We start from the raw sequence: 22,242 nt of genomic DNA, 5'->3' as shown, positions 1-22,242 counted from the left end.
AGTTAAAGAAAATTATTTAATCTTATTATTAGTTTTTTTTTTTCCAAGTGAATGCAAGTGAGAATTGTATGCCATGCCATAATTTTTTACTTACACCAATCAACTTGCACCTTTATGAAAATAACAATTATTTTGAAAGATATTCCTAATTTTATCTTATTTTAGCTGTTATGTAATTTTGAATAACATTAAAAATATTTTTTATTTTTCAGAATTTTTTGCACCATCTAAGAAGCAACTATTGTTGAGGACTAATTTATCTCCAAGTTAGTTTGGTTTTAAAGTTCTTGAGGTTAGACTTAATTCTTATTTTTAAATATTATTTTGTTGTATTGGTGTTTTTTTTTTTTTTAAAAAAAAATGATTTTGATGACAGCTTTTTTGTTATTTATTTATGTTTTCTTTGCTGATGTCCACAGATTAATGAAGTTTTTGAAGTTTGGTTAAAGCAATTGTGAAGGATTGAAGTTATTGTGGAGTTTGATGAGTAGATTAACTTTTAAACTTTTGGATTGTTTGTGGACTTTAATGATTAGACTAACTTTTGAGAACTTTTTTTAGAACTATGTTGGATGTTGGATGATATTATTTTTTTTAGTATTTATTGCCTTGTTAAATTGTTATTGTATAATTTGTTTGGATTGTTGGATTTTTAGTTTACTAGTTTGTTAATGTTTAATGTTATATTAGATGAATATTTTAATTTTGACTATTTCAGTTAATTTATAAATTAGATTTTTTTTTTTTTACTTTTTGATTAAAGTTATGTAATTTGAATTATATTTTTTATAAACCGCCGCCCAAACCACCAAGGCAAATCCGCCATTATTTGTCAACCGAACCGCCGATTTTTTGTAAGAAAAATGGTAATTTCTAATGACACTTTTATCAATCCACCACTCGCCGTACGGTCTCTATTTTTCTCCTAAACCGTACTGACCCACACCGCGCACACCCCTAAATATATGACAAGCTTGGTCAAGCAACTAAGCCTTGAATTAATCAGCCCCTTTGGACTAGTGATTGTGTAGCATAATTTTTTGATGTGTTGTGAGTTCAACTTTAATGGAGAAAATTTTGATATTTGTATTGTTTATTTCTTTTTCATTATGGGATTGTATGTAAATAATGGGTGATTTATTGGGTATTCCGAGAATGTGGGATATTATGATTTTGTATTAGGTGATTAAGAAACATGAAGAGACATGGTGAATGATAATTGGTGAAGAAGCATTGGACACATGATATTCTGAAGTACCTAATAATTTTCCGTAAATAATAATGGTTGTTGGGTTTGACTTTGGTTGTTGGGTTTGGTAATGATTGACTTTTTAGCTATTGTTAGGCTAGTAATCTGTTTAATATGATACTTCTCATATTTATAAATACTCTACTATCGATTTAACTATAAAAAAGCCTTTAATGAGTTGACAATTATTGGCAACCGCCGTGACTGCCAAGTATTTTACTACAAACATTTTGGAAAACTTGTGGTGCAACTACAATATAAAAGGTGGCCATTCCATGGCTAATAAAACTCAGAAAACCAAAAATTGCAAATCCTTATTTCTTGGTGTATTTGCTACTTCATCTTGATATTAATTTTTGCTGCATCATCATGACCATGTTCATGAAAATGGTGATGGTTGAAAATTTTCATCAATTTCTCCATGTGTTTGTCGTTGTTGTGCTTTTACTATGCATGAAACCTGCTCTCCTCAAGAGTTGAAGAAGATGCTAAAACCAAATGCATAGAGAGGGAGAGATAAGCTCTCCTCAAGTTTAAAGATGCTCTTATTGATGATTATGGTCTTCTCTCTTCTTGGGGGAGCGAAGAAGATAAAAAAGATTGTTGCAAATGGAGAGGAGTTGGGTGCAACAACCACACTGGTCATGTCACCATGCTCGATCTCCATGTATTTCTCAATTATTCTCTTGATCCTCCTTATCAGACACTGAGAGGTAAGATTAGTCCTTCATTGCTTGAATTGCAACATTTGAAGTATTTGGGCCTCTCAGAAAATGAATTTCATGACGACATCACAAAGTTGAGGAACCTTTCTAATTTGCGGTATCTTGATCTTAGCTACAATAGTGGTCTTAAGTGTGAAAATCTTGAGTGGCTTCTCATCTTTCTTTATTAAGTCACTTGGACCTTAGTGGTGTTGATCTCAGTCAAGCAATCGACTGAGTCCAATCTATCAATAATCTTGGTGTTGATCTCAGTAAAGCAATCGGCTGAGTCCAATCTATCAATAATCTCGCTCTCCTAAAAGAGTTAAGGTTATCTACTTGTACACTTCCTGCTATGACTATTCATTCCTCACTTCCTTTTAATTCTTCTGTGTCTCTTTCTATACTTGATCTATCTGTTAATTATCTATCTTCTTCAATATACAGTTGGTTGTTCAACTTTAGCAGTAGCCTTACTGATATAGGCCTTCATTATAACAAATTAAAAGGTCCGATTCCTGATTCTTTTGGAGGCATGATTTCCCTAACAAATCTCAGTCTTAGTTCCAATATTCTTGAAGGTGCTCTTCCAAAATCCTTTGCAAATTTAAGTCGTTTGCAATCTTTACATCAGGCTAGAAACAATTTAACTGAAGAACTTTATCAGTTCCTTCAAAAGTTGTATGGGGCAAAGGACTCATTACAGGTTTTGGATGTGGATTACAATCAACTCAGTGGTCCATTGCCTGATTTTACGAGATTTTCTTCCTTAATAAAATTATCTGCTAACCTTAATCAATTGAGTGGGTCCATTCCAGAAACTTTTAGACAACTTCCTAGTTTTGTTTCTCTTCAGTTGTATGCAAACCAAATTACAGGGTCACTGCCTGACCTTTCAATGTTTCCATCATTGACGGAATTAGATCTTAGAGACAATCAATTGAATGGTACAATACACAGAAATATTGGACAACTTTCCAAGCTTGAGTCTTTTGATGTCTCTTTCAATTCATTAAAAGTCATACTCTCTGAAACTCACTTTTCTAATATGTCCAGTCTGAAGGATTTGTCATTTTCTTCAAACACATTATTAACTTTTAATTTCAGTTCTGACTGGGTTCCTCCTTTCCAACTTGATTTCATAGATTTATCATCTTGTAAGTTAGGGCCTCATTTTCCAAAATGGCTTCATGCGCGAAAGAACTTTATTTCGCTTGATATCTCAAGTAATGGAATTTCAGATAATGTTCCTAGTTGGTTTTGGGATCTATCCCCAGGTGAGATTTTTACTTCTCTCCGACAATCTGATCAAAGGTTTGTTGCCTGATCTATCATTGAAGTATCATGGTTATCCTGGTTATCCTCATATAGATTTAAGTTCAAATAATTTTTCGGGTCCAATACCACTAGTTGCTCCTAATGTTACACATTTGAATCTCTCCAAAAATAATCGGGTTCACTTTCTTTCTAATGTGCAATTAGGGGTACAGAGCTCGCCTATCTTGACCTCTAAAATAACTCACTATCAGGAGAACTTCCGAGCTGTTGGGTGCACCTCAAAGCACTATCCATCATTAATTTGGCACACAATAATTTGTACAGGAAAATTCCGAGCTCAATGGGTTCCCTAGGCCAGCTTCAAACTTTGCGCTTGCGCAACAACAATTTCTTTGGGGAAATTCCTTCTTCATTAAAGAGATGCAAAAATTTAATAATGATTGATCCGGGCAGAAACAAACTCACAGGGAAAATACCAGCATGGATAGGGGCACACATAACAAGGTTAATTGTTCTTAGTCTACGATTCAATGAGTTCAAGGGAAGCATACCTCGACATATATGTCACCTTAAACAAAGTCAAATTTTGGACTTCTCCCATAATCGTTTATCAGGAAACATACCACACTGTTTTCACAATTTTACTGCCTTGGTGGAAAGTAAGAGTTCTAGTGCAACCATTTCTTTTGATTATTCGACATTTGTTGGCCGTGTTATTGTAATTAACAACTATATTGAGGATGCATTGGCGTTGTGGAAAGGACAAGAGTCGGAATACAGAAATGCTTTGGGACTAGTAAAAAGCATTGATCTTTCCGGCAATAACTTAGCTGGGAAAATTCCTAAACAAGTTGGGAGTCTTGCAGGGTTGGTTTCGTTGAACCTATCAAGAAACAATTTGACAGGAAATATTATCCAAGAAGTTGGTCAGATGAAAATGTTGGAATCTCTTGACTTGTCTGCAAATGAGCTTTCTGGCGTGATTCCTACCGGCCTTGCTGATCTGAATTTTCTCAGTGTGTTAAATTTGTCAAATAATAGGTTGTCAGGAAAAATTCCAATAAGCACTCAATTGCAAAGCTTTGATCCCTCTGGATATTCAGGAAACCCTGAACTTTGTGGGCTTCCAGTTCCAAAGTGTCCAGGAGAAGAAATAGTTGTAGAACCTCCAGTTCTTGTTCGTGGCAAAGACAAAAGGATTCAAGAAGACGATGACAAGTTTATTACCACTGGATTTTATGTTAGTATGGGGCTGGGTTTCACCTTTGGATTTTGGACAGTTTTTGGCACTATGATTTTTGACAAACAATCTAGACATGCTTATTTCAAGTTCTTGGACTGCATAAAGAATTGGTTTTATGTGACAATTGCACTGAGTATGGCTAGATTGGGAAGGAGGCTTCAAAGGTAAACGGTATCTTTTTTTAGTTTTGTTACTTCTCTTCTCTTTTTGTGTCTTGATCATTGCTAACAAGTTCAACATTTTTATTTTATTTTATTTGAAATCCTATATAAGCTGATTTAAGCACAGTACACTTGCTATTTGCTTGAGTTTGTGGTTTTACTTAGGTCTATTTTCTAATTGTCCTCCACATGTGCAGGTCTAGTTTGAAAGCTATCTTCAGCTCACTGCTGCCAAGATCTATCTATATGGTAATTTCTATTGCCACCCTAATTTTTAACCAGGCAATTGCTTGACATCCACTATCTGTTTACTTGTCATTGATAAATAAAATGATCCAAAAATTAGCTTTACCTTCTGATCCGTCTCTGTTTAATTGTATCCAAATTCTATTCCTCCGTACATTTTTTTTCCTTTTCTTACAGAAGTCATTCACTTGTACTATAATTTTGTAAAACTAATCTTGTAATAGCAGTGATGATGATGTGCTCTGCCCTTGCAAACATAAACAAAAACACTAAAGTTGTGCCATATTTATGCGATGTACTGAATTAATCCTCTATTTACAAACTATATTGATGGCTGCCCAATATTTAGTGTTTTTTTCTTTTTTTTTTTTTTTATTATTATTAAATTAGCGAAAGTCAGTTGACTTTAATTGAACTGATAATCACATTGTTGTTGTTTTTATTTTGTTCTTTCCATTTTTTTTTTTTTTTTGGCTATGTTTTCCAAGGAAGCTGGGCTACAGTTGAGAGAGACACGAGCATCGAGTTCGGAGCTATCAGCACCAACTGTTACTAGGCCCTCTATGTATTGTTAGGATCAAACACACACCCAGAAAAATATCACACACACACAGAGAACACAATATTTACGTGGTTCGGCCCAATGCCTACATCCACGGACAGAAATGAGAATTTTCACTAAAATGGAGCAAAATACAAAATACAGAGGAGGAGATGAAACTCACTCAACTCACAGCTCTTACTCTCCAATTTCTGATATCACTCATCCTCTCCCTCCCGTCTCTATTTATACACAAAAGGAGTAGGTGGGAGAGCCTTCATTCTTGACTTGGGTAGCCTCCATTCTTGACCCTTGCTATGGTTGGTGGCTGCCAAGCTTGACTTGGTTAGTTGCCTTCCCATGTTTTTCATGCATGTGGGTTGGAACAACAATTCTCCCCCTCCATACCCATATGCATGACTGACTTCTCACTTGAAGTCCATCCCGGCAATGTCTCTGCAAATTTCGAGTTTGTCTCTCGAGACCACCTTTGTAAGCATGTCAGCTGGATTCTTATCTGTGTGGATCTTGGTCAGTTCCAATAACTGCTTGTCCATCACTTCGCGTATCCAATGATACCGAACATCAATGTGCTTTGTGCGAGAATGGTACATTGAATTCTTGCTCAGGTCTATGGCACTCTGACTATCACAATGTACCGTGAACTTTTCTTGCTTTAATCCCAATTCTTGGAGAAACCGTTTCAACCACAACATTTCTTTCCCGGCTTCCGCTGCGGCAATATACTCTGCCTCAGTTGTGGATAAAGCAACACACTTTTGCAGCTTGGACTGCCAAGACACAGCTCCCCCTGCGAAAGTGAACAGCAATCCTGATGTAGATTTCCTACCATCAAGATCGCCTGCCATATCTGAATCAGTATAGCCTTCCAAGACTGGTTTAGCATCTCTAAAGCACAAACACATTTTTGCTGTACCCTTGAGGTACCTCAGAATCCACTTGACTGCTTCCCAATGCTCTTTTCCTGGATTGGAAAGGAATCTGCTTACAACTCCAACCGCATGAGCAATATCTGGTCGGGTGGACACCATTGCATACATCAAACTCCCTACAGCGGATGAGTAGGGAATCGCCTCCATCTCTTGTCTTTCCTTCGTAGATGAGGGACAAGAATTCTTGCTCAGCTTAAAATGATTAGCCAGCGGAGTACTGACTGGCTTGGCATCTTTCATGTTGAACTTCTCAATCACTCGTTCAACGTACTTCTCCTGTGACAGCCACAACTTCTTGGCTTTCCTGTCACGCACAATATTCATGCCCAAAATTTGCTGTGCAGGGCCTAGGTCCTTCATGTCAAAGGACTGTAATAACTCCTTCTTCAGTGATCTGATTGTTGTGGCATCTTGTCCAACGATCAACATATCATCAACATAGAGCAGAAGTATGATAAAGTTTCCACCGGGAAATGTCCTGACATAAACACACTGGTCTGCAACAGTTCTCTTGTACTCATGACCTACCATGAATGAGTCAAACTTCTTGTACCACTGTCTCGGCGCTTGTTTGAGGCCGTAGAGACTCTTCTTCAATCTGCAGACTAAGTTTTCTTTCCCTTTGACTTCAAAACCTTCTGGCTGCTCCATGTAAATTTCTTCCTTCAGATCACCATGGAGAAATGCTGTCTTCACATCCATTTGTTCAAGTTCCAAATTCAAACTAGCTGCTAGTCCCAAAACTACTCGAATGGATGTCATTTTCACAACTGGCGAGAAGATTTCATCAAAATCAATGCCTTTCTTCTGCCCAAAACCTTTGACAACCAATCGAGCCTTATACTTGACTAGCTTTCCGCTGCCATCTTTCTTCAACTTGAACACCCATTTGCTCTGCAATGCTTTTCGACCCTGGGGAAGTTTCACCAAATCATAAGTCTGATTCTTCTGCAAGGATTGCATCTCTTCTTGCATAGCTTGCTGCCAGCTATTCTTCTCCTTATGATTTTGAGCTTCTTGAAAACTTTCTGGCTCCCCCTCATCGGTAAGCAAAATATACTCAGAAGCAGGGTATTTGGTTGACGGCTTAAATTCTCTTGTTGATCTTCGTAACTGTGGACCAACAGTCTCTGGTAGAGGGGGTTGTGGCTCCCCCTGCTCAACACCCTCTACTTCTGGATCTTCTTCTTCTAGAAATCCATCCTGCAACTCTACATTATTGACTGCATGCTGCGGTAACTCTTCTTCATCAGTGGCATGCTGTGATGGTGCAGGGTTTGGAATAATTTCTGAAACATCATCAACTTTGGGTTTGGCTGGTTGCCCAAAGTCTTCAAAGGTCTGGCCTTCTTGAAACACCACATCTCGGCTTCGAATGACCTTTTTGTGTTTCGGATCCCACAATCTGTATCCAAATTCTTCATCTCCATAGCCAATAAAGATGCATGGAGTGGCTTTGTCATCCAGCTTCTGTCTGTGCTCCTTGGATACATGTGCAAATGCTTTGCACCCAAACACTCTCAAGTGAGAGTAAAAGATCTCCCTTCCAGACCATACTTCTTCTGGAATCTGAAAATTCAGTGGAACTGATGGCGATCTGTTGATCAAATAGCAAGCAACACGAACAGCTTCTCCCCAAAATGGCTTTGGTAGCTTTGCCATTTTGAGCATACATCTGACCTTCTCCACAATGGTTCGGTTCATTCTCTCGGCTATACCATTGTGTTGTGGGGTTCCAGGAACAGTCTTCTCATGCCGGATGCCGTGAGTAGCACAGTAGGCTTTAAATTCCTTTGACGTGTACTCGCCTCCATTGTCTGTTCGGAGACATTTCAGCTTCTTTTCAGTCTCCTTTTCCACCATAGCATGGAATGTCTGAAAATGCTGGAACACCTCAGCTTTGGTCTTTAAGACATAAACCCATACCTTCCGTGATGCATCATCAATGAATGTCAGAAAGTATTTTCTACCACCCAAAGATTCCACTTCAATGGGACCGCAAACATCAGAGTATACTCTGCTCAACAACTCTGATTGTCTTCGGGATGATGAATGGAAAGCTACTCTATGATGCTTCCCAAACAAGCAGTTGTCACAAGGATTTAATTTTGCATCTTTGGCAAAGGGAATAAGTGACTTCTTTGCCAAAATCTGTAACCCTTTCTCACTCATGTGACCCAGCCTTTTGTGCCACAAATTTGGTGACGTCTCATCTTCTGCTGCGTTGAGACTATTTGAATTCACCTTCACATGAGTCTTGTATAGTGTGCCAATTGCCTGTCCTTTGGCTACCACGAGAGATCCCTTTTTCAACTTCCATATGCCTTTGCCAAAGTAGTTCTCATAGCCTTGTCGATCTAAGGCTATCCCTGAAATAAGATTCAGGCGTAAATCGGGAACATGCCTGACATCTTTCAACACCATCGTGCACCCAACTTTGGTTTGGATATGAACATCACCAATTCCCACAATTGTTGAAAAACTGGAGTTACCCATTTTCACTGTACCAAAATCTCCAGCTTGGTACGTACTGAAGAACTCCTTCTGGGATGTAGCGTGGTAGGAAGCTGCTGTATCTACCACCCACTTGGTGTCGTTGTCTGACATATGGAGGCATTCTTCTTCTTCAACAGAGAATAATGCAATATCCTCTGAGACAGAAACTGCAGTGGTCCCATCTTCGGTCTTTGGCTGTCTATTGCCTTGTTGTTGTTCTCCCTTCAAGGCATAGCAATACTTCTTTATGTGACCCTCCTGGCCACAATGGTAACATTTGAACCTTGGCCGGCTCGTTCCTTCTTTGAATTTCCCTCTGTCTTGAGATCTTCCTCTGCTGCGTCCTCTACTTTTGCTTCTTCCCCTGCCCCTGCCTCTGCTTTTATTTTCTGTGACGAGGGCATGGGATTGATCTCCACCCATTTCTTTCTTTCTTGCCTCTTCACTAAATAAGGCATCTGTAACCATGCTCATGGTCAGTTTCCCTTCTGGGGCAGAGTTGCTGAGAGACACCACCAATGTCTCCCAACTGTCTGGCAAAGAACTGAGCAGCAATAGGGCCTGCATTTCATCATCTAACTCCATTTTGACAGTTGTTAGTTGGTTCACCAAATTTTGAAACTCACTGGTATGTTCAGCAACAGAGATACCGCCTTTCAACTTCAAATTCACAAGTCTCCTCATCAGGAGGGCTTTGTTCCGAGCAGTCTTCGACTGGTACATGCCTTCTAACTTTATCCAGAGAGCATAGGCATCAGTCTCCTGGGCGACATGGTGGAAGACACTGTGATCAATCCATTGTCTGATCTGGCCAATGGTCTTTCGGTTCTTCCGCTTCCAGTCTTCGTCTTTTTCCGTTGGTGGTTTAACTCCATTAAGCTCAATGGGGTCAAACAAATCTCGGCAATACAAGACATCTTCCATTCTAGGCTTCCAAATGGCATAATTGGAAGCATTTAACTTTATCATAGAACCTGAAGTCGACGTTGATTCCTCCATCATACAATAATGATCGTTGGCTGAAAAATAAGTTTTGCTGTGGAGTCCGGACTGGTCAAATTAGCCGGAAAAGCACTTCGGATTGCCAAAATAAAAACTTCAAATTTTTCAAAACTTATTTGCAAAATCTGACCGTACGGATGTGTCCGGAATACTCCAAATAGTTGGAAACCACTATTGGATCACCCAAATCGGATCTCAAATGGCTTAGATCAAGCCAAAACAGATTGAATGGTTCAGATCGGCAGAATCTGGTGCGCCTGCGAAGCACCAGATTATTCCTCCGGTTCTGCTGACGTCAGCGGCTCAGTCAGCGGCTTGATCAGCGGCTTGGTCAACTCGGCTCCGGCTCGGCTTGGGGCGCGCGTGCTGATGGCGCGTGTAAGGCACGCGCTGGTTCCTCAGTCGTCTTCCTCCTTGAACCGCGCGTGGAGCGCGTGTCTGAGAGTGGGATCACGCGCCGGGTGCCTGAACGGCGCGTGATGAGAGTGGGATTCACGCGCCACCTTCCAGGGGCGCGTGGGAGCGCGTGCGGCCTCCGTTTGGTGTCTGTTTTATATTTCTGGACTCCTCTCGTCGAGTCCTTGCTCCTGGTATGCTCAAAATCGGATTTCGAGCAATACGATTTCTGGGCAGTTTCGAAACAATACTCTGTTTTTCCGAAAAACGTACAACTTGGCTCTGATACCACTTTGTTAGGATCAAACACACACCCAGAAAAATATCACACACACACAGAGAACACAATATTTACGTGGTTCGGCCCAATGCCTACATCCACGGACAGAAATGAGAATTTTCACTAAAATGGAGCAAAATACAAAATACAGAGGAGGAGATGAAACTCACTCAACTCACAGCTCTTACTCTCCAATTTCTGATATCACTCATCCTCTCCCTCCCGTCTCTATTTATACACAAAAGGAGTAGGTGGGAGAGCCTTCATTCTTGACTTGGGTAGCCTCCATTCTTGACCCTTGCTATGGTTAGTGGCTGCCAAGCTTGACTTGGTTAGTTGCCTTCCCATGTTTTTCATGCATGTGGGTTGGAACAACATGTATTTCTTGAAATGATAAAATAACTTCATAAATATTTATTTTCATGTGTAATTATATTGTGGATTGTGTGTTTGGAAGCATTGCAATCTATTTTTGCTATCAAATGTTTGGTTTATTACAAGTCCAGTTAATTTTGTAAATTAATGGGCATGCTTATTTACTCATGAACTGCCTGTTGTATGAAAATATAACTTCTGTGTGAGACTTCTGTTTAGAGGAATTTTTTCTACTTTCAAGAATCTCTTGACTTGTCTGCAAATGAGTTTTCTAAGCAAGATTCCTACCAGTCTTGTTGATTTAAATTTGTCTGTGTGTTGAATTTGTCAAATAACAAATTGTCGAGAAAAATCCCATCAAGCACTCAATTGCAAAGTTTTGATGCCTCTGTATTTTGGGAATCTTGAATTATGTGAGCTTCCACTTCCTAATAAGTGTCGGGGAGATGAAATAATTGTGGAATCTCATGGCAAAGACAAAAGGATTGAAGAAGAAGACAACGAGGACAAGTTTATTATCCTTGGATTTTATGTTAGCATGGGGCTTGGTTTTACCTTTGGATTTTGGGCAGTTTTGGGGCATTATGATTTTTAACAATCCATCAGACATGCTTATTTCAAGTTCCTGGATTGCATAAAGAATTGATTTTATGTGACAACTGCATTTTTTTTAAGTGACAATTGCATTGAATATGGCTAGACTGCAAAGGAGGCATTAGTGGTATCGGTAAGTTTTTTATTTTTTTTATTTTGTTACTTTTTTGTGTCATGATCATTCCTTCTCTCTTTTTTTTTTTTTTTCATCAAATCTTACATAAGATGTATCTCTTGATTTCGTAATTCATGTGTAGGGTCTATGTTGGAAGCTACCTTCAGCTCATTGGTCCAAAGATCTATTTGTCTGGTATTTCCATTCTAATTTCTAATTCTAGTCCTATCTAGAAGTCATTTATTAGGATTTTTGATTTTTTTACTTTTTTTATGATACAATTGTTTCGAAATTTTTTTTTTTTGGCAAATGCTAAAAAAACTTTGGGTAAATTACACTAACCTTCCCTAAGGTCTTTGACAATTACAAAGACCTCCCTCTAGGTTTCTAAAATCACAATGACCTCCCTTGTCAATCACATTTGACAGACTTTGTTAATTGAAAATGTATTTTTACATTTTTACCGCCATCTATTTATTTAATTTTAGTGTAGAACGCCAAAAATTGACGAGATCTTGCTGTAAACATTTGATCGTACCCTATTACGCTTATCTTCTTCACTTTCTCTACTTTCACCTGGCTACAAAAGCAGCACCGCCGCATCCTCAAAAACACCATTACTACTAGCCCAAACCACAGCACCAACCAATCCCAAGCCCTATCAGCACCATAACTGCCCAAGCCCCAACACCGTTACACAACCTCACCCCCTAATCCCACCACCAACACCAACGCAAGCCTCACAGCCCACGACTTAAAATCCCAAAAAACCTATCACCAAAAATCAACAACACCCTCAAATCATGGCAAAAATCAATCAACACCCCCTAATTTTTTTGGTGGGTAGGTGTGGAGTGTTGACTGTTGAAATTGAGCATGTTGATGTGGCGACATTAGGAAAGTTAGAACAACAAGGGGTGGATTGTCAACCCAAAGCCTCTACTATCCGAATTATACAGTCTGCGTCGAATTTGGATACCTTTGTGCGGAATTTAATTTTGCTTTTGTGGACAATTGCCTTCTCTCTTTTTTTTTTTTTTTTTTTAGTAGTTTTTGGTTAATCTTTTGAATCTATTCTTGAAGTTACTCTTATTTGTTTGTAAGTTTTTTACCCCTTTTTGCTAACTATGTGGACTTTTTGATCTACTAATTTGGTAATTCATAGATATTTTGTTTTGAGAATTTTGGTAGTGATAAATTAATCTAAGTTAAATACAATTATCTTTATTAAGATATTTCATTTTCATATTTTCTTGTAATGAAACAGACAGAGAGGTAGTTTGATTTTTTTTTATTCAAACAATTATCAACTCTGTTTTTGTGATGAAATTTGTATTTTTGGACTATATTTTACCTTTTTCAGGATAAATTTCTCCAGAAAGTTGATTTTTCGCGTCATGGCATTCCACTTCCTGATTTTATGCAGGTTAGCCACAACTTCTAAGAATTTGGCACAAGGATTTAGTTACCAATTCACACTTTTCTTTGTCATTGAAAATGTTAGTTTTAGGATATCCCCTTTTTTTCTTTTTCTTTTTTGTATAGTAATATTAAAAATATGGCATAGACAGATATATGATTTTGAAAGTGCGAAGAGAGCTAGCGAACTATTTGGCTATCCTCTAATGATAAAGAGCAGGAGGCTTGCTTATGACGGGCTTGGAAACGCTGTTGCTAAGAGTGAAGAGAATATCTCTTCTGCAGTAAATGGTAAGATGTTCATTACGATAAATTACTTGAACCAGTGAATCATAATAATTAGTATATTTTTTCCAATGAGCCGTATACCATGCAATTGCTTTCATTAATCAAATTTGTCACCTTCTGAATTTTTTTTCTTTTTATGAGTACACCATCTAAATCTTTAAGCATTAATATTTTTTAGTATTGGGGAAGTCCTCTTTAGCTCATACATAAACATTTTAAGGGATTTAGTCAATGCAACTATGTTCATATAGAAAATATTAAGTGATGACCATCAACATATGCTTCATAACAAGCTAGTCTTCAAAACCCATCACAGTCTGCACCGGGGGTCATCATCAAATCTTTAAAATGTTTTCTTACCTAGTCAGTACTTGTGTTTGTTAAAAAATTGCCATTGCATATGTTGCTTCACCATCATGTTTCATAAATTATGGTTGATTTGTAGGAGATCAACCCAAATTGAGTTGGCAGCCACATGGAAGGGTGGCCAACCCACATGGTAAAAGGAAGGCAAAAGAGGTTGGCATGAGTTGGCAAACCATGAGGCTTGAGTTGGCAGCCATGAGGCTTGCCATGCGCCAACAACAAAGGAGAAAGCATGGAGTTGGCCATGTGAAGTCTTCACATGGTGGGACAAAGCTTTCAACTGGACAGCAGCTCAAAGGAGAATATTGGGCTGGCAGCCAACACACCCATGAGGCCTCCTCCACCTTCTGTTTTGGTGTATAAAATGGAATGGTGATGGTGAGTTGAATACACGGCAAACATAGCAAGCAAGAGAGAAACACACTGCTGAGAGAGAGGCACAAAACAGAGAGAGCTAGTGAGAGCTATATTCTGTTTGTGTATCAAAGAGTGTGAGAGAGTGTGTTATATAGAGAGACAGTGAGTTGAGAGTGTGTAATCTCCTCCATTTGTTAATATATAACAACATCGCTCCCGTGGACGTAGGCCGGTTTGCCGAACCACGTTAAAAGTCTTGTGTTTTTGCTTGTGAGTGTCCCCTGGTGTGCCCAAGATTCGCAACATGCTTTTGTGCTGTTTCACAGAGCTTCCCTTTAGCTTCAATCTAATATGTTGCAATTAATGTGGGAAAACAAATTCACCTTTATTAACTGTTTTCTTAGATAAATGCTACTAGCTTCTCTAAAATTTTCTAGGCCATTCTCTTTGCAGTCCTTGGAGGCTATGATCATGCATTATATGTTGAGAAATGGGCTCCATTTGTAAAGGTTTACTTCGACTATGTGCCTTTAATTTATCAAACCATCTGGACATGCTTATTTTGAGTTCTTGGACTGCATAAAGAATTGGTTTTATGTGACAATTGCACTGACTATGGCTAGATTGCAAAGGACTTGATCATTGCTAACATGCTAGACATTATTTATTTGTTTATTTATTTTTTTCAAATCCTACATAAGCTGATTTAAGCACACACTTGCTAGTTGCTTGAGCTTGTGGTTTTTCTTAGGTCTATTTACTAATTATAATACGCATGTGCTGGTCTATGTTGCAAGCAATCTTCAGCTTATTGGTCTCAATATCTATCTATACGGTACCTTCTACTGCCACCCTAATTTTTAACCAAGCAATGGCTTGACATCCACTATATGTTTAGTTGTCATTGATATATAAAACGGTCCAAAAATTAGCTTCAACTTCTGATCTTTTTCTGTTTAGTGATGATGTGCTCTGCCATTGCAAACCTAACAAAAGCACTAAAGTTGTGCCCTATTTATGCAAAGACATTGAATTGATCCCTGTGTTTAAACTATATTGATGGCTGGCCAATATTTAGTTGATTTTAATTTAACTGATAATCACATTGTTTCCCCCCCCCCCCCCCCCTATTTTTCCTATGTTTTCCAAGGAAGTTGGGCTACACCTGAGAGAGACAAATGCGGGATTTGGGAGCATACGAAGCGGAGTTACCAGCACCAACTGTAAAACCCAAGTTTTAAATATTATTATTTTATTGGATAGATTAGTAATTAAATTAACTTATATGAGTCATTTATTAATATCAAAGAATTAGTTATGAGATGGCATTATATTTCCTATTACTTAGATGGGTAATTTTGTAACTTTGAGAAATTAGGTTAATAAGCCCACCTATTGTGGCTTTAAGTCTTGGAAAACAAACAAAACAGAGGCTATGAATTGTGCCATAGGCAGCTAGGGTTTGAGAAGGTAAAAGATAAAAGAAAAGAAAAAGAGAAGAGAGACTTGTGCTGCAGAAAGGGTTTGGAAGAGTTGAAGGTTAAAGAAAAGAAACCCAAACCAAGGAAGAGGGAGGATTCATAAGAGTGGTGGTTTTGCTTTATTCATCACTTAGGTAAGATTTATTTTATTGTATTCCTATCTATGATTTTAGTGTTAATATATCAATAGATGATTTTATGGGCATATATGATTAAATAGATATATTGATGTAGTCTATGTTGGGGGTCTCAATTTTGCTCAATTTTAGAGTGTATTTTGCATCCCATTTGGGTGGTTCATATTTTGAGATTGATATGTGATGGGTTAAGTTTAATGGTGGTGTATTTGTGGGATACACGATTGACTACAAGCAAATTACAAATTGTTACGTGTATATAAACAACAATAGAATAATATGGGTTGAGAATTTCCGAAACCGTGATGGCTTTGTTTTGATGCTAAATTGGGGGAGTTCTCAATAGGCAATTGGGTTAATTTATTTTATTGTTGTTACAAGAAGAGATGAATGGATGCACATAATAATTGTTTATGCGGTGTAATATTTTATTAGGTTTGTGAGATTGAGGTGGATCTTGGTAAATTGAGATTAGCTTGGAAAATATTATTTTAGCTGTTTGAAGGTGAGTAACCCTCTATCACTGTTGGTTCATTTTCATTCGTATCAAATCGTTTAAAATCATAAATATTTATTTACAACCTTTATGTTCTCTTAAAATAAAATATGGGTCAAGTATAAAATAACATCGAATATTATTACGAAAATTATTCGAATATTTGGTGAAACTATTCTGAAAATTGTACCAAATGTTTATTCTGAAAATATCGAATATTTTTATTTAAAAGTTGTGTATTGTTTGAATTCTGAGCATCACTCTAGTCTGACTATGATTTGGACCCTAGCCAATGGGGGTTATTTATTGGCACAGAAACTAGTTTCTTTTGGGGCTTTACCACCGGCCTACGTGTGGTTCTGGGCCTTGTCACGGGCTAAGTGACCGTAGTCACCAAGACTTGGGTTTTGTGAATTGCATCATTGAACCATTTGAATATCGAACCATCAATTTTGAACAACGAAATTTCATTGAATTACTTCATTGTCTTTTCAATTAAAATGTATTGCTACACTGTTTATTTTCAGCTACGAAACATCTTACAAAATAATTGTTCATTTATTGAATGGTAGAAAAAAAATATATTTATTGGTTATCTACTATTTTTTTTGTATACTTGATCCAGCTAACAGTGATGGTTGGTTATTTACTGGGCTGTCTAGCTTACCCTTATTTTATTTTTCAGATTCTGAGGAGTAGAGCTGCGCGGGGTTTTTACTTGTGGGAGTGCCGAGAATAGGACTATGATTTAAGTACTTGGATTATTATTATTATTTCTTTTATTAGTGGACTTGGTGGACAATTTCATATGATAAGAATTATCTATTTGTATGGTTTTTAGCATTATGATATTTAAGGATTTAATTTGAGTATTTTACAATGTTGGTTATGTGTTGGACTCTTAGCCTTGCATGCTCACTTAAATGAGTGTGCGGCGTTGTCACGGAGCTTGGGGCGTGACACCAACTGTTACTAGGCCCTCTATGTATTGCTTGAAACGATGAAATAACTTGATAAATATTTTTTTTTTCACGTGTAATTATATTGTGGATTGTATGTTTGGAAGGATTGTGTATTTGTTTTTGCTATCCATTGTGTGTTTGGAAGGATAGCAATAAAATGTTTGTAATTATCCAGTTAATTTTATAAATTATCGAGCATGATTATTTGCGGGTGACTTGTTTGCTATATAAAAAAATGGCTTCTGTGGGAGCTGTCTAAGTTTGGTTTGGGAATTGAATTTTTTAATAAATTTTTAACTTTTTAACTAAAATATAAGGTGAAAAAAAATTGAAGTGTGGGGATGTATTTTGAGGGCCGTGCCACGTGGTCGAGGTGTCACCGAGGTGTTGGCCGAGGTACCACGTGAATAGGCTAGATTGTCGAGGTGATAACGGTATTGTCGAGATGTAGTGTGCTAATATCGGAATTTGAGATATTTAGATAGAGGACAAGAGTCTTAAATGAGAGGAAGCACTTAGTTCGGATAGGAATAAGGTTCTTGAGGAGTTTATCCATATCTGCGTAAGAGTCCGAGATAAGTGTTGTACTTGAGTTCTATGAAATGAGACTTCTAAGGGACGAGGGCACCACTGACTATAAAACTAAGACACCCCGTAGGTCTAAAATATGCTTTTATTTTGTGAGTTAAGTGCTTGTTTGATACTTTTGAAAGATAACATTGACTGACTTGATTGTCGGGATGCCCCTGGGTGGACGAGCCACTATGGTTTTCTCATTTTCTTGTTGGCAAGTAGTAGCTTAATCTAAGTTCCCTGTTTGGTTGTGATTTCAAAAATCAACACCCACATAAAGTATTTAAGAATATTTTTTAGTTTTTTACAAAACAAATTTACAAAAGTAGAGAAAGAATGAAAATAAATTTGACATTTTTATATGACTTTTCAGTGTCTTTTTTACTATATGAACTAGTTTTTCAAATGTATTGGGGCTGTGTTTGATTCATGGATTTGGAGAATGATTTGGAAAGGTAAAAAGAAAATAGATGTAAAATTAGGTGAAATGTAAGTATCTTATATTCACATTTCACTAACATTTTTCCTTTCTTTTTTCAAAGATCTTTTCAAATTCTTGAACCAAACACAACAGGTAATTTTTTTTAACGTTCTTGATATTAAGATTTTTTAAGATAAAAGACATATAATATTTTTCATAGTAGTCGGGGTCTCTCAATATTTTCACAGAGAAAATTTGACTCAGAAATTTGTGTCCGATTCAGAGAAATTTCGGCTCCACTTAGAAAATTTTTGGCCCTGACATAGAAAATTTTCAATTTTCACAAAAAAATTTCATTGAGGGACCTTAACTAAAAAAATAGGGCAAACTTCACTTTACTTCCTTGTGGTTTGGGCCGCATGCAGTTTACCCCTGACATTTGAAAATCACCACATAACTCCCTGTGGTTACCGGATTGAAGTGCACAGTTAGCATTTCTATCTGACATAATAGTCCGTGCATAACACACGCTTAATATCCAAATGGACCTAGAAAGATGATTTTTTTCTCATAATTAAATGACTAAAATGCCCTCATCTTCATCATCAATATCCAGATATGTAAAACTTAAAAAAAAAAAAAAGTGAAAAAACTATTAGATCTATAAAAAACAGAAAAGAAAATACATAATCTTTTAAACTTATTTTCATATAATTATATTTTACAGATACATACATCTATATTTATATAGATGCAATAATTTTTATATATATATATATATATATACACACTGTAAACAAAGTAGACTTTCTTCTTCATTTTTCAAAACACAAAATAATTTTCTTTATCTCTGTCTTTCATTCTCTCTCTGTCCTTCATATATGAGTTGAGAGGCTTAGGGCATCCACAATGGAACTGTTAGTGGGTTTGTTAGTGTCTGATTGTAATTTTTGAAAAACTAAAAATATTGTTTTGCGCTGCAATGGAGCTGTTAAGTGTGCCAGCCACTAAATGGCTAGCCACAGTTAGCCAAGTGTTTGGCCAGCCAAGAAGAGAGAGAGAAAAGAGAGAAGAGAAAGAGAGAGAGGCATTGATGCAGTGGGGTGGACACCCACTGCACTTTTCAATTATTATTTATTTTATTTATTGTTTATATATATATATATATATATTCTTAATACACACCTTAACAAATTCATTACACCACCATTTACTTTCTAAAATTAACAAATTCTTAACACCTTAACACACATTTTTGGGTCCCACTTTAATCATTTTTCGTCATATAACACACCATTTTTTAGCTACTCCATTGTGGATGCTCTTACGGAAGGGTCGTCCAGGAAAAGCACTAGCATGAACAATCTAGCTTAGTATGAGCAACCTCACGCGGCCCAAATCACAGGGAATAAAGTGAAATTTGTCCAAAAAATTTTTTTTTCTTGGATCTCTATTATTACACAAAGTTGGAGAGACGTTTTACTAATTATTATTTTTTTTTTTGTTACCTTGTATTTTATGTGGGTGGATAATTATTTGATAACGTATTTTTAGAAAGTCCAATTCATATTTTAATAAAGGGTAAAATTTAACTTATTACAAACTGAATTTTGAATTTTGAATTGTTTCATCTTAAACTTTACATTTTCAATATTACATCAAATTCAACCATCCGTTTATTTCCATATAGGGAGTGTAATGGAGAATTTTTTCTTCAACAGGGGTCTTTCTCTTATTTGTTATTTCAAATTTATCCAAAATTAAAATTAATTTTTACCATGGACCCTACTCGACAGAATTAGCCCTCCTCTTCTTCTCAAACCCTTCCCCAAACGACACCCACTTCCCCCAGCGAGTTGAAGATGGAGATGATTGAAGACAGCGACATCCAAACGATTCAGATGAAAGCCGAACTAGATCGAGGGTGTGGATTGCTCGATAATTTAAAATTAATTTTTTCATCTTTTACACATGCTATTTATGAATTTTCAATTCTCGAAATAATTCCTTGGAATTATTGTACTACCTGAGAAGTTGAGATACGCTTACATGTATTTTAAAATCAATCTATCTGAGTTTGCAATCATCTGCTCTTAAATTTTCTGAGGTTGATGAGATACGTCCTCCTGCAGGGAAGTTTGGAAGAAGATTTTTTTGGCAGATAGAGGAGTGAGTGACATATTTGGAAGCATAGATAAGAGATAAATACTCTCCTTGGGCAGTGTTGTCATATATCCTTTTTCTAGGCTTAAACCTGGTCTTAAACCTGATATACATTTTTTTTCCCATCTTTTACGCTGTGTTTGGATGGTAATTTAGGGTCAGATTTGGAAACGGAAAGGAAAAAATGTGTAAAATTAGATAAGATGTAGGTATATTTTATTCACATTTTTCTTATATTTTTTATTTCTCTTTCTAAATTTCTCCTCAAATATCCAAAACCAAACACAGCATAATGCAGCTGATTTAGTCTCAGGAAAACACCGTTTTCATCCATTTCCTTGTGATTTTCCTATTAATGGATTTCCAAAGTGGTTGGCCTGTGATCCTTGCAGGGAAGTTATTCTGCAAAAGCAGGGCATGTGGCTTCCAGGTTAGTTACTTTATCCATTGCTTTGTACATGCCGTTTGGTAATACTTACGTTTTCAGTTTTTTGTTTATATTTATAAAAATTTTAAAAACTCAAATAAAAACTTGTTTGGTAAAAATTTTTATTTATAAATCAGTAATCTCAATTTATAAATTTGACCAAAATATGAAAACACAAAAAATGTGTTTCCATTTTGAGTTTTCAATTTTTTTTTTTTTTACCACCCAACACTAGTCACCACCCGCCACCATTTTCCACCACCATTTTCCGCCACCACCACCCACCTCCCACCACCACTCACCACTCACCTGCCACCACCACCCGCCACCCACCCACCGGCCACCACCTACCTGCCACCCACTCGCCACCACCCCCTACCCCCCACCACCACTCACCACCCACCTGCCACCACCACCCACCACCGGCCACCACCCACCTACCACCCCTTGCCACCACCACCACCACCCACCACCTACCTGCTATCCACCCGCCACCACCCACCACCGCCCACCACCACCACCTGCCACCTACTTGCCACCACCACTCACCACCCACTTGCCACCACTAGCCATCTGCCACCCACCCGTCACCACCACCCGCCACCACTAGCCATCTGCCACCCACGCGTCACCACCACCCGCCACCACTAGCCATCTGCCACCCACCCGTCACCAGCACCTGCCACCCACCTGCCACCAGCACCCACCACCCACCACCACCCACTCGCTACCACCTACCACCAGGCACAGTCACCCACCTACCCGCCACCACCGACCACCACCTGCCATCCACTACCCACCTGCCAACACCACCCACCACCCACTCGCTACCACCCACCACCCGCCACCGTCACCCACCCACCACCCGTCATCCGCTACCTACTTGCCACCACTACCACCACCCGCCACCACCACCCACTCGCTACCACCCACCACCTGCCGCTGTCACCCACCCACTACCACCACCCACCCGCCACCACCAGCTACCCACCACCCACCGTCATCACTTTCCACCACCGTTTTCTGCTGCAACTTGCCACCACTTGCCATTTCTCACTCTTTTTTATATTTTTAAAATTTTTTAAACATTTTGTCAATTACCAAACGCGTTTATAGTTTATGTTTTTCTAAAAATAAATAAAAAATAAACAAAAATCAGTTTATAAATTTTTTATAAATATAAACTAAAAACGTAAACGTTACCAAACACGCTGCGAACACTTTACTCAGGAATGAAGCTTCATGTTTGTTTTTTTCAAACCCATCTTTTCCATTTTGTTTTCTCAGGCTTGGGAGACAATAATGAAAATTTGCTTACAAAAATACTGTGCTCTCATCATCTCTCTTTCAAGAAAAATGCTTGGGAGCACTAATTAGTGCTCCCACTAATTAGGTGGCAGTGGGTCCCGTCATTAATGATGTGATGTTTTGGTCTTGGAGTTGTGTTTTTTTTTTTTTTTTTACTTTTTTAATGCATTAGTGCTATTAGTGGTGATGTTTTTAATGGGATGAATCATTG

General features: G+C 37.7%; 2 protein-coding genes across 2 annotated transcripts in view; both read left to right on the top strand.

Annotated features, from left to right (window-relative positions):
* The window catches only part of LOC145823217 (receptor-like protein EIX2), a 192,369-nt gene extending 175,320 nt beyond the window's left edge, over positions 1-17,049 (top strand). The window contains exon 3 of the transcript XR_014365487.1: positions 16,863-17,049. The gene's annotated coding sequence lies outside the window, so the exon portion shown is untranslated. The remainder of the gene's footprint in view (positions 1-16,862) is intronic.
* Positions 2,309-4,929, top strand: LOC145801448 (receptor-like protein EIX2). Its single transcript, XM_082893105.1, has 4 exons — positions 2,309-3,110; positions 3,195-3,267; positions 3,556-4,638; positions 4,833-4,929. The coding sequence occupies exons 1-4, from the start codon at positions 2,309-2,311 to the stop codon at positions 4,927-4,929; spliced, it is 2,055 nt and encodes a 684-aa protein (XP_082749231.1).
* Positions 17,050-22,242: the final 5,193 nt, after the last annotated feature.

This window comes from Camellia sinensis, chromosome 1 (assembly GCF_055761805.1).
Source record: "Camellia sinensis isolate YWXY chromosome 1, ASM5576180v1, whole genome shotgun sequence".
NCBI classification, from domain to species: domain Eukaryota; kingdom Viridiplantae; phylum Streptophyta; class Magnoliopsida; order Ericales; family Theaceae; genus Camellia; species Camellia sinensis.
This window is presented reverse-complemented; position numbering and strand designations above follow the sequence as displayed.

What these genes read in the sequence shown, in the direction of transcription:
- LOC145801448 (XM_082893105.1), top strand. Translation starts at nt 2,309, where the DNA reads ATGACTATTCATTCCTCACTTCCTTTTAATTCTTCTGTGTCTCTTTCT. An exon ending in TTTCATAGATTTATCATCTT is followed by an intron (nt 3,111 to 3,194) that starts GTAAGTTAGGGC and finishes ATGGAATTTCAG; the next exon opens with ATAATGTTCCTAGTTGGTTT. An exon ending in TTGGGAAGGAGGCTTCAAAG is followed by an intron (nt 4,639 to 4,832) that starts GTAAACGGTATC and finishes CCACATGTGCAG; the next exon opens with GTCTAGTTTGAAAGCTATCT.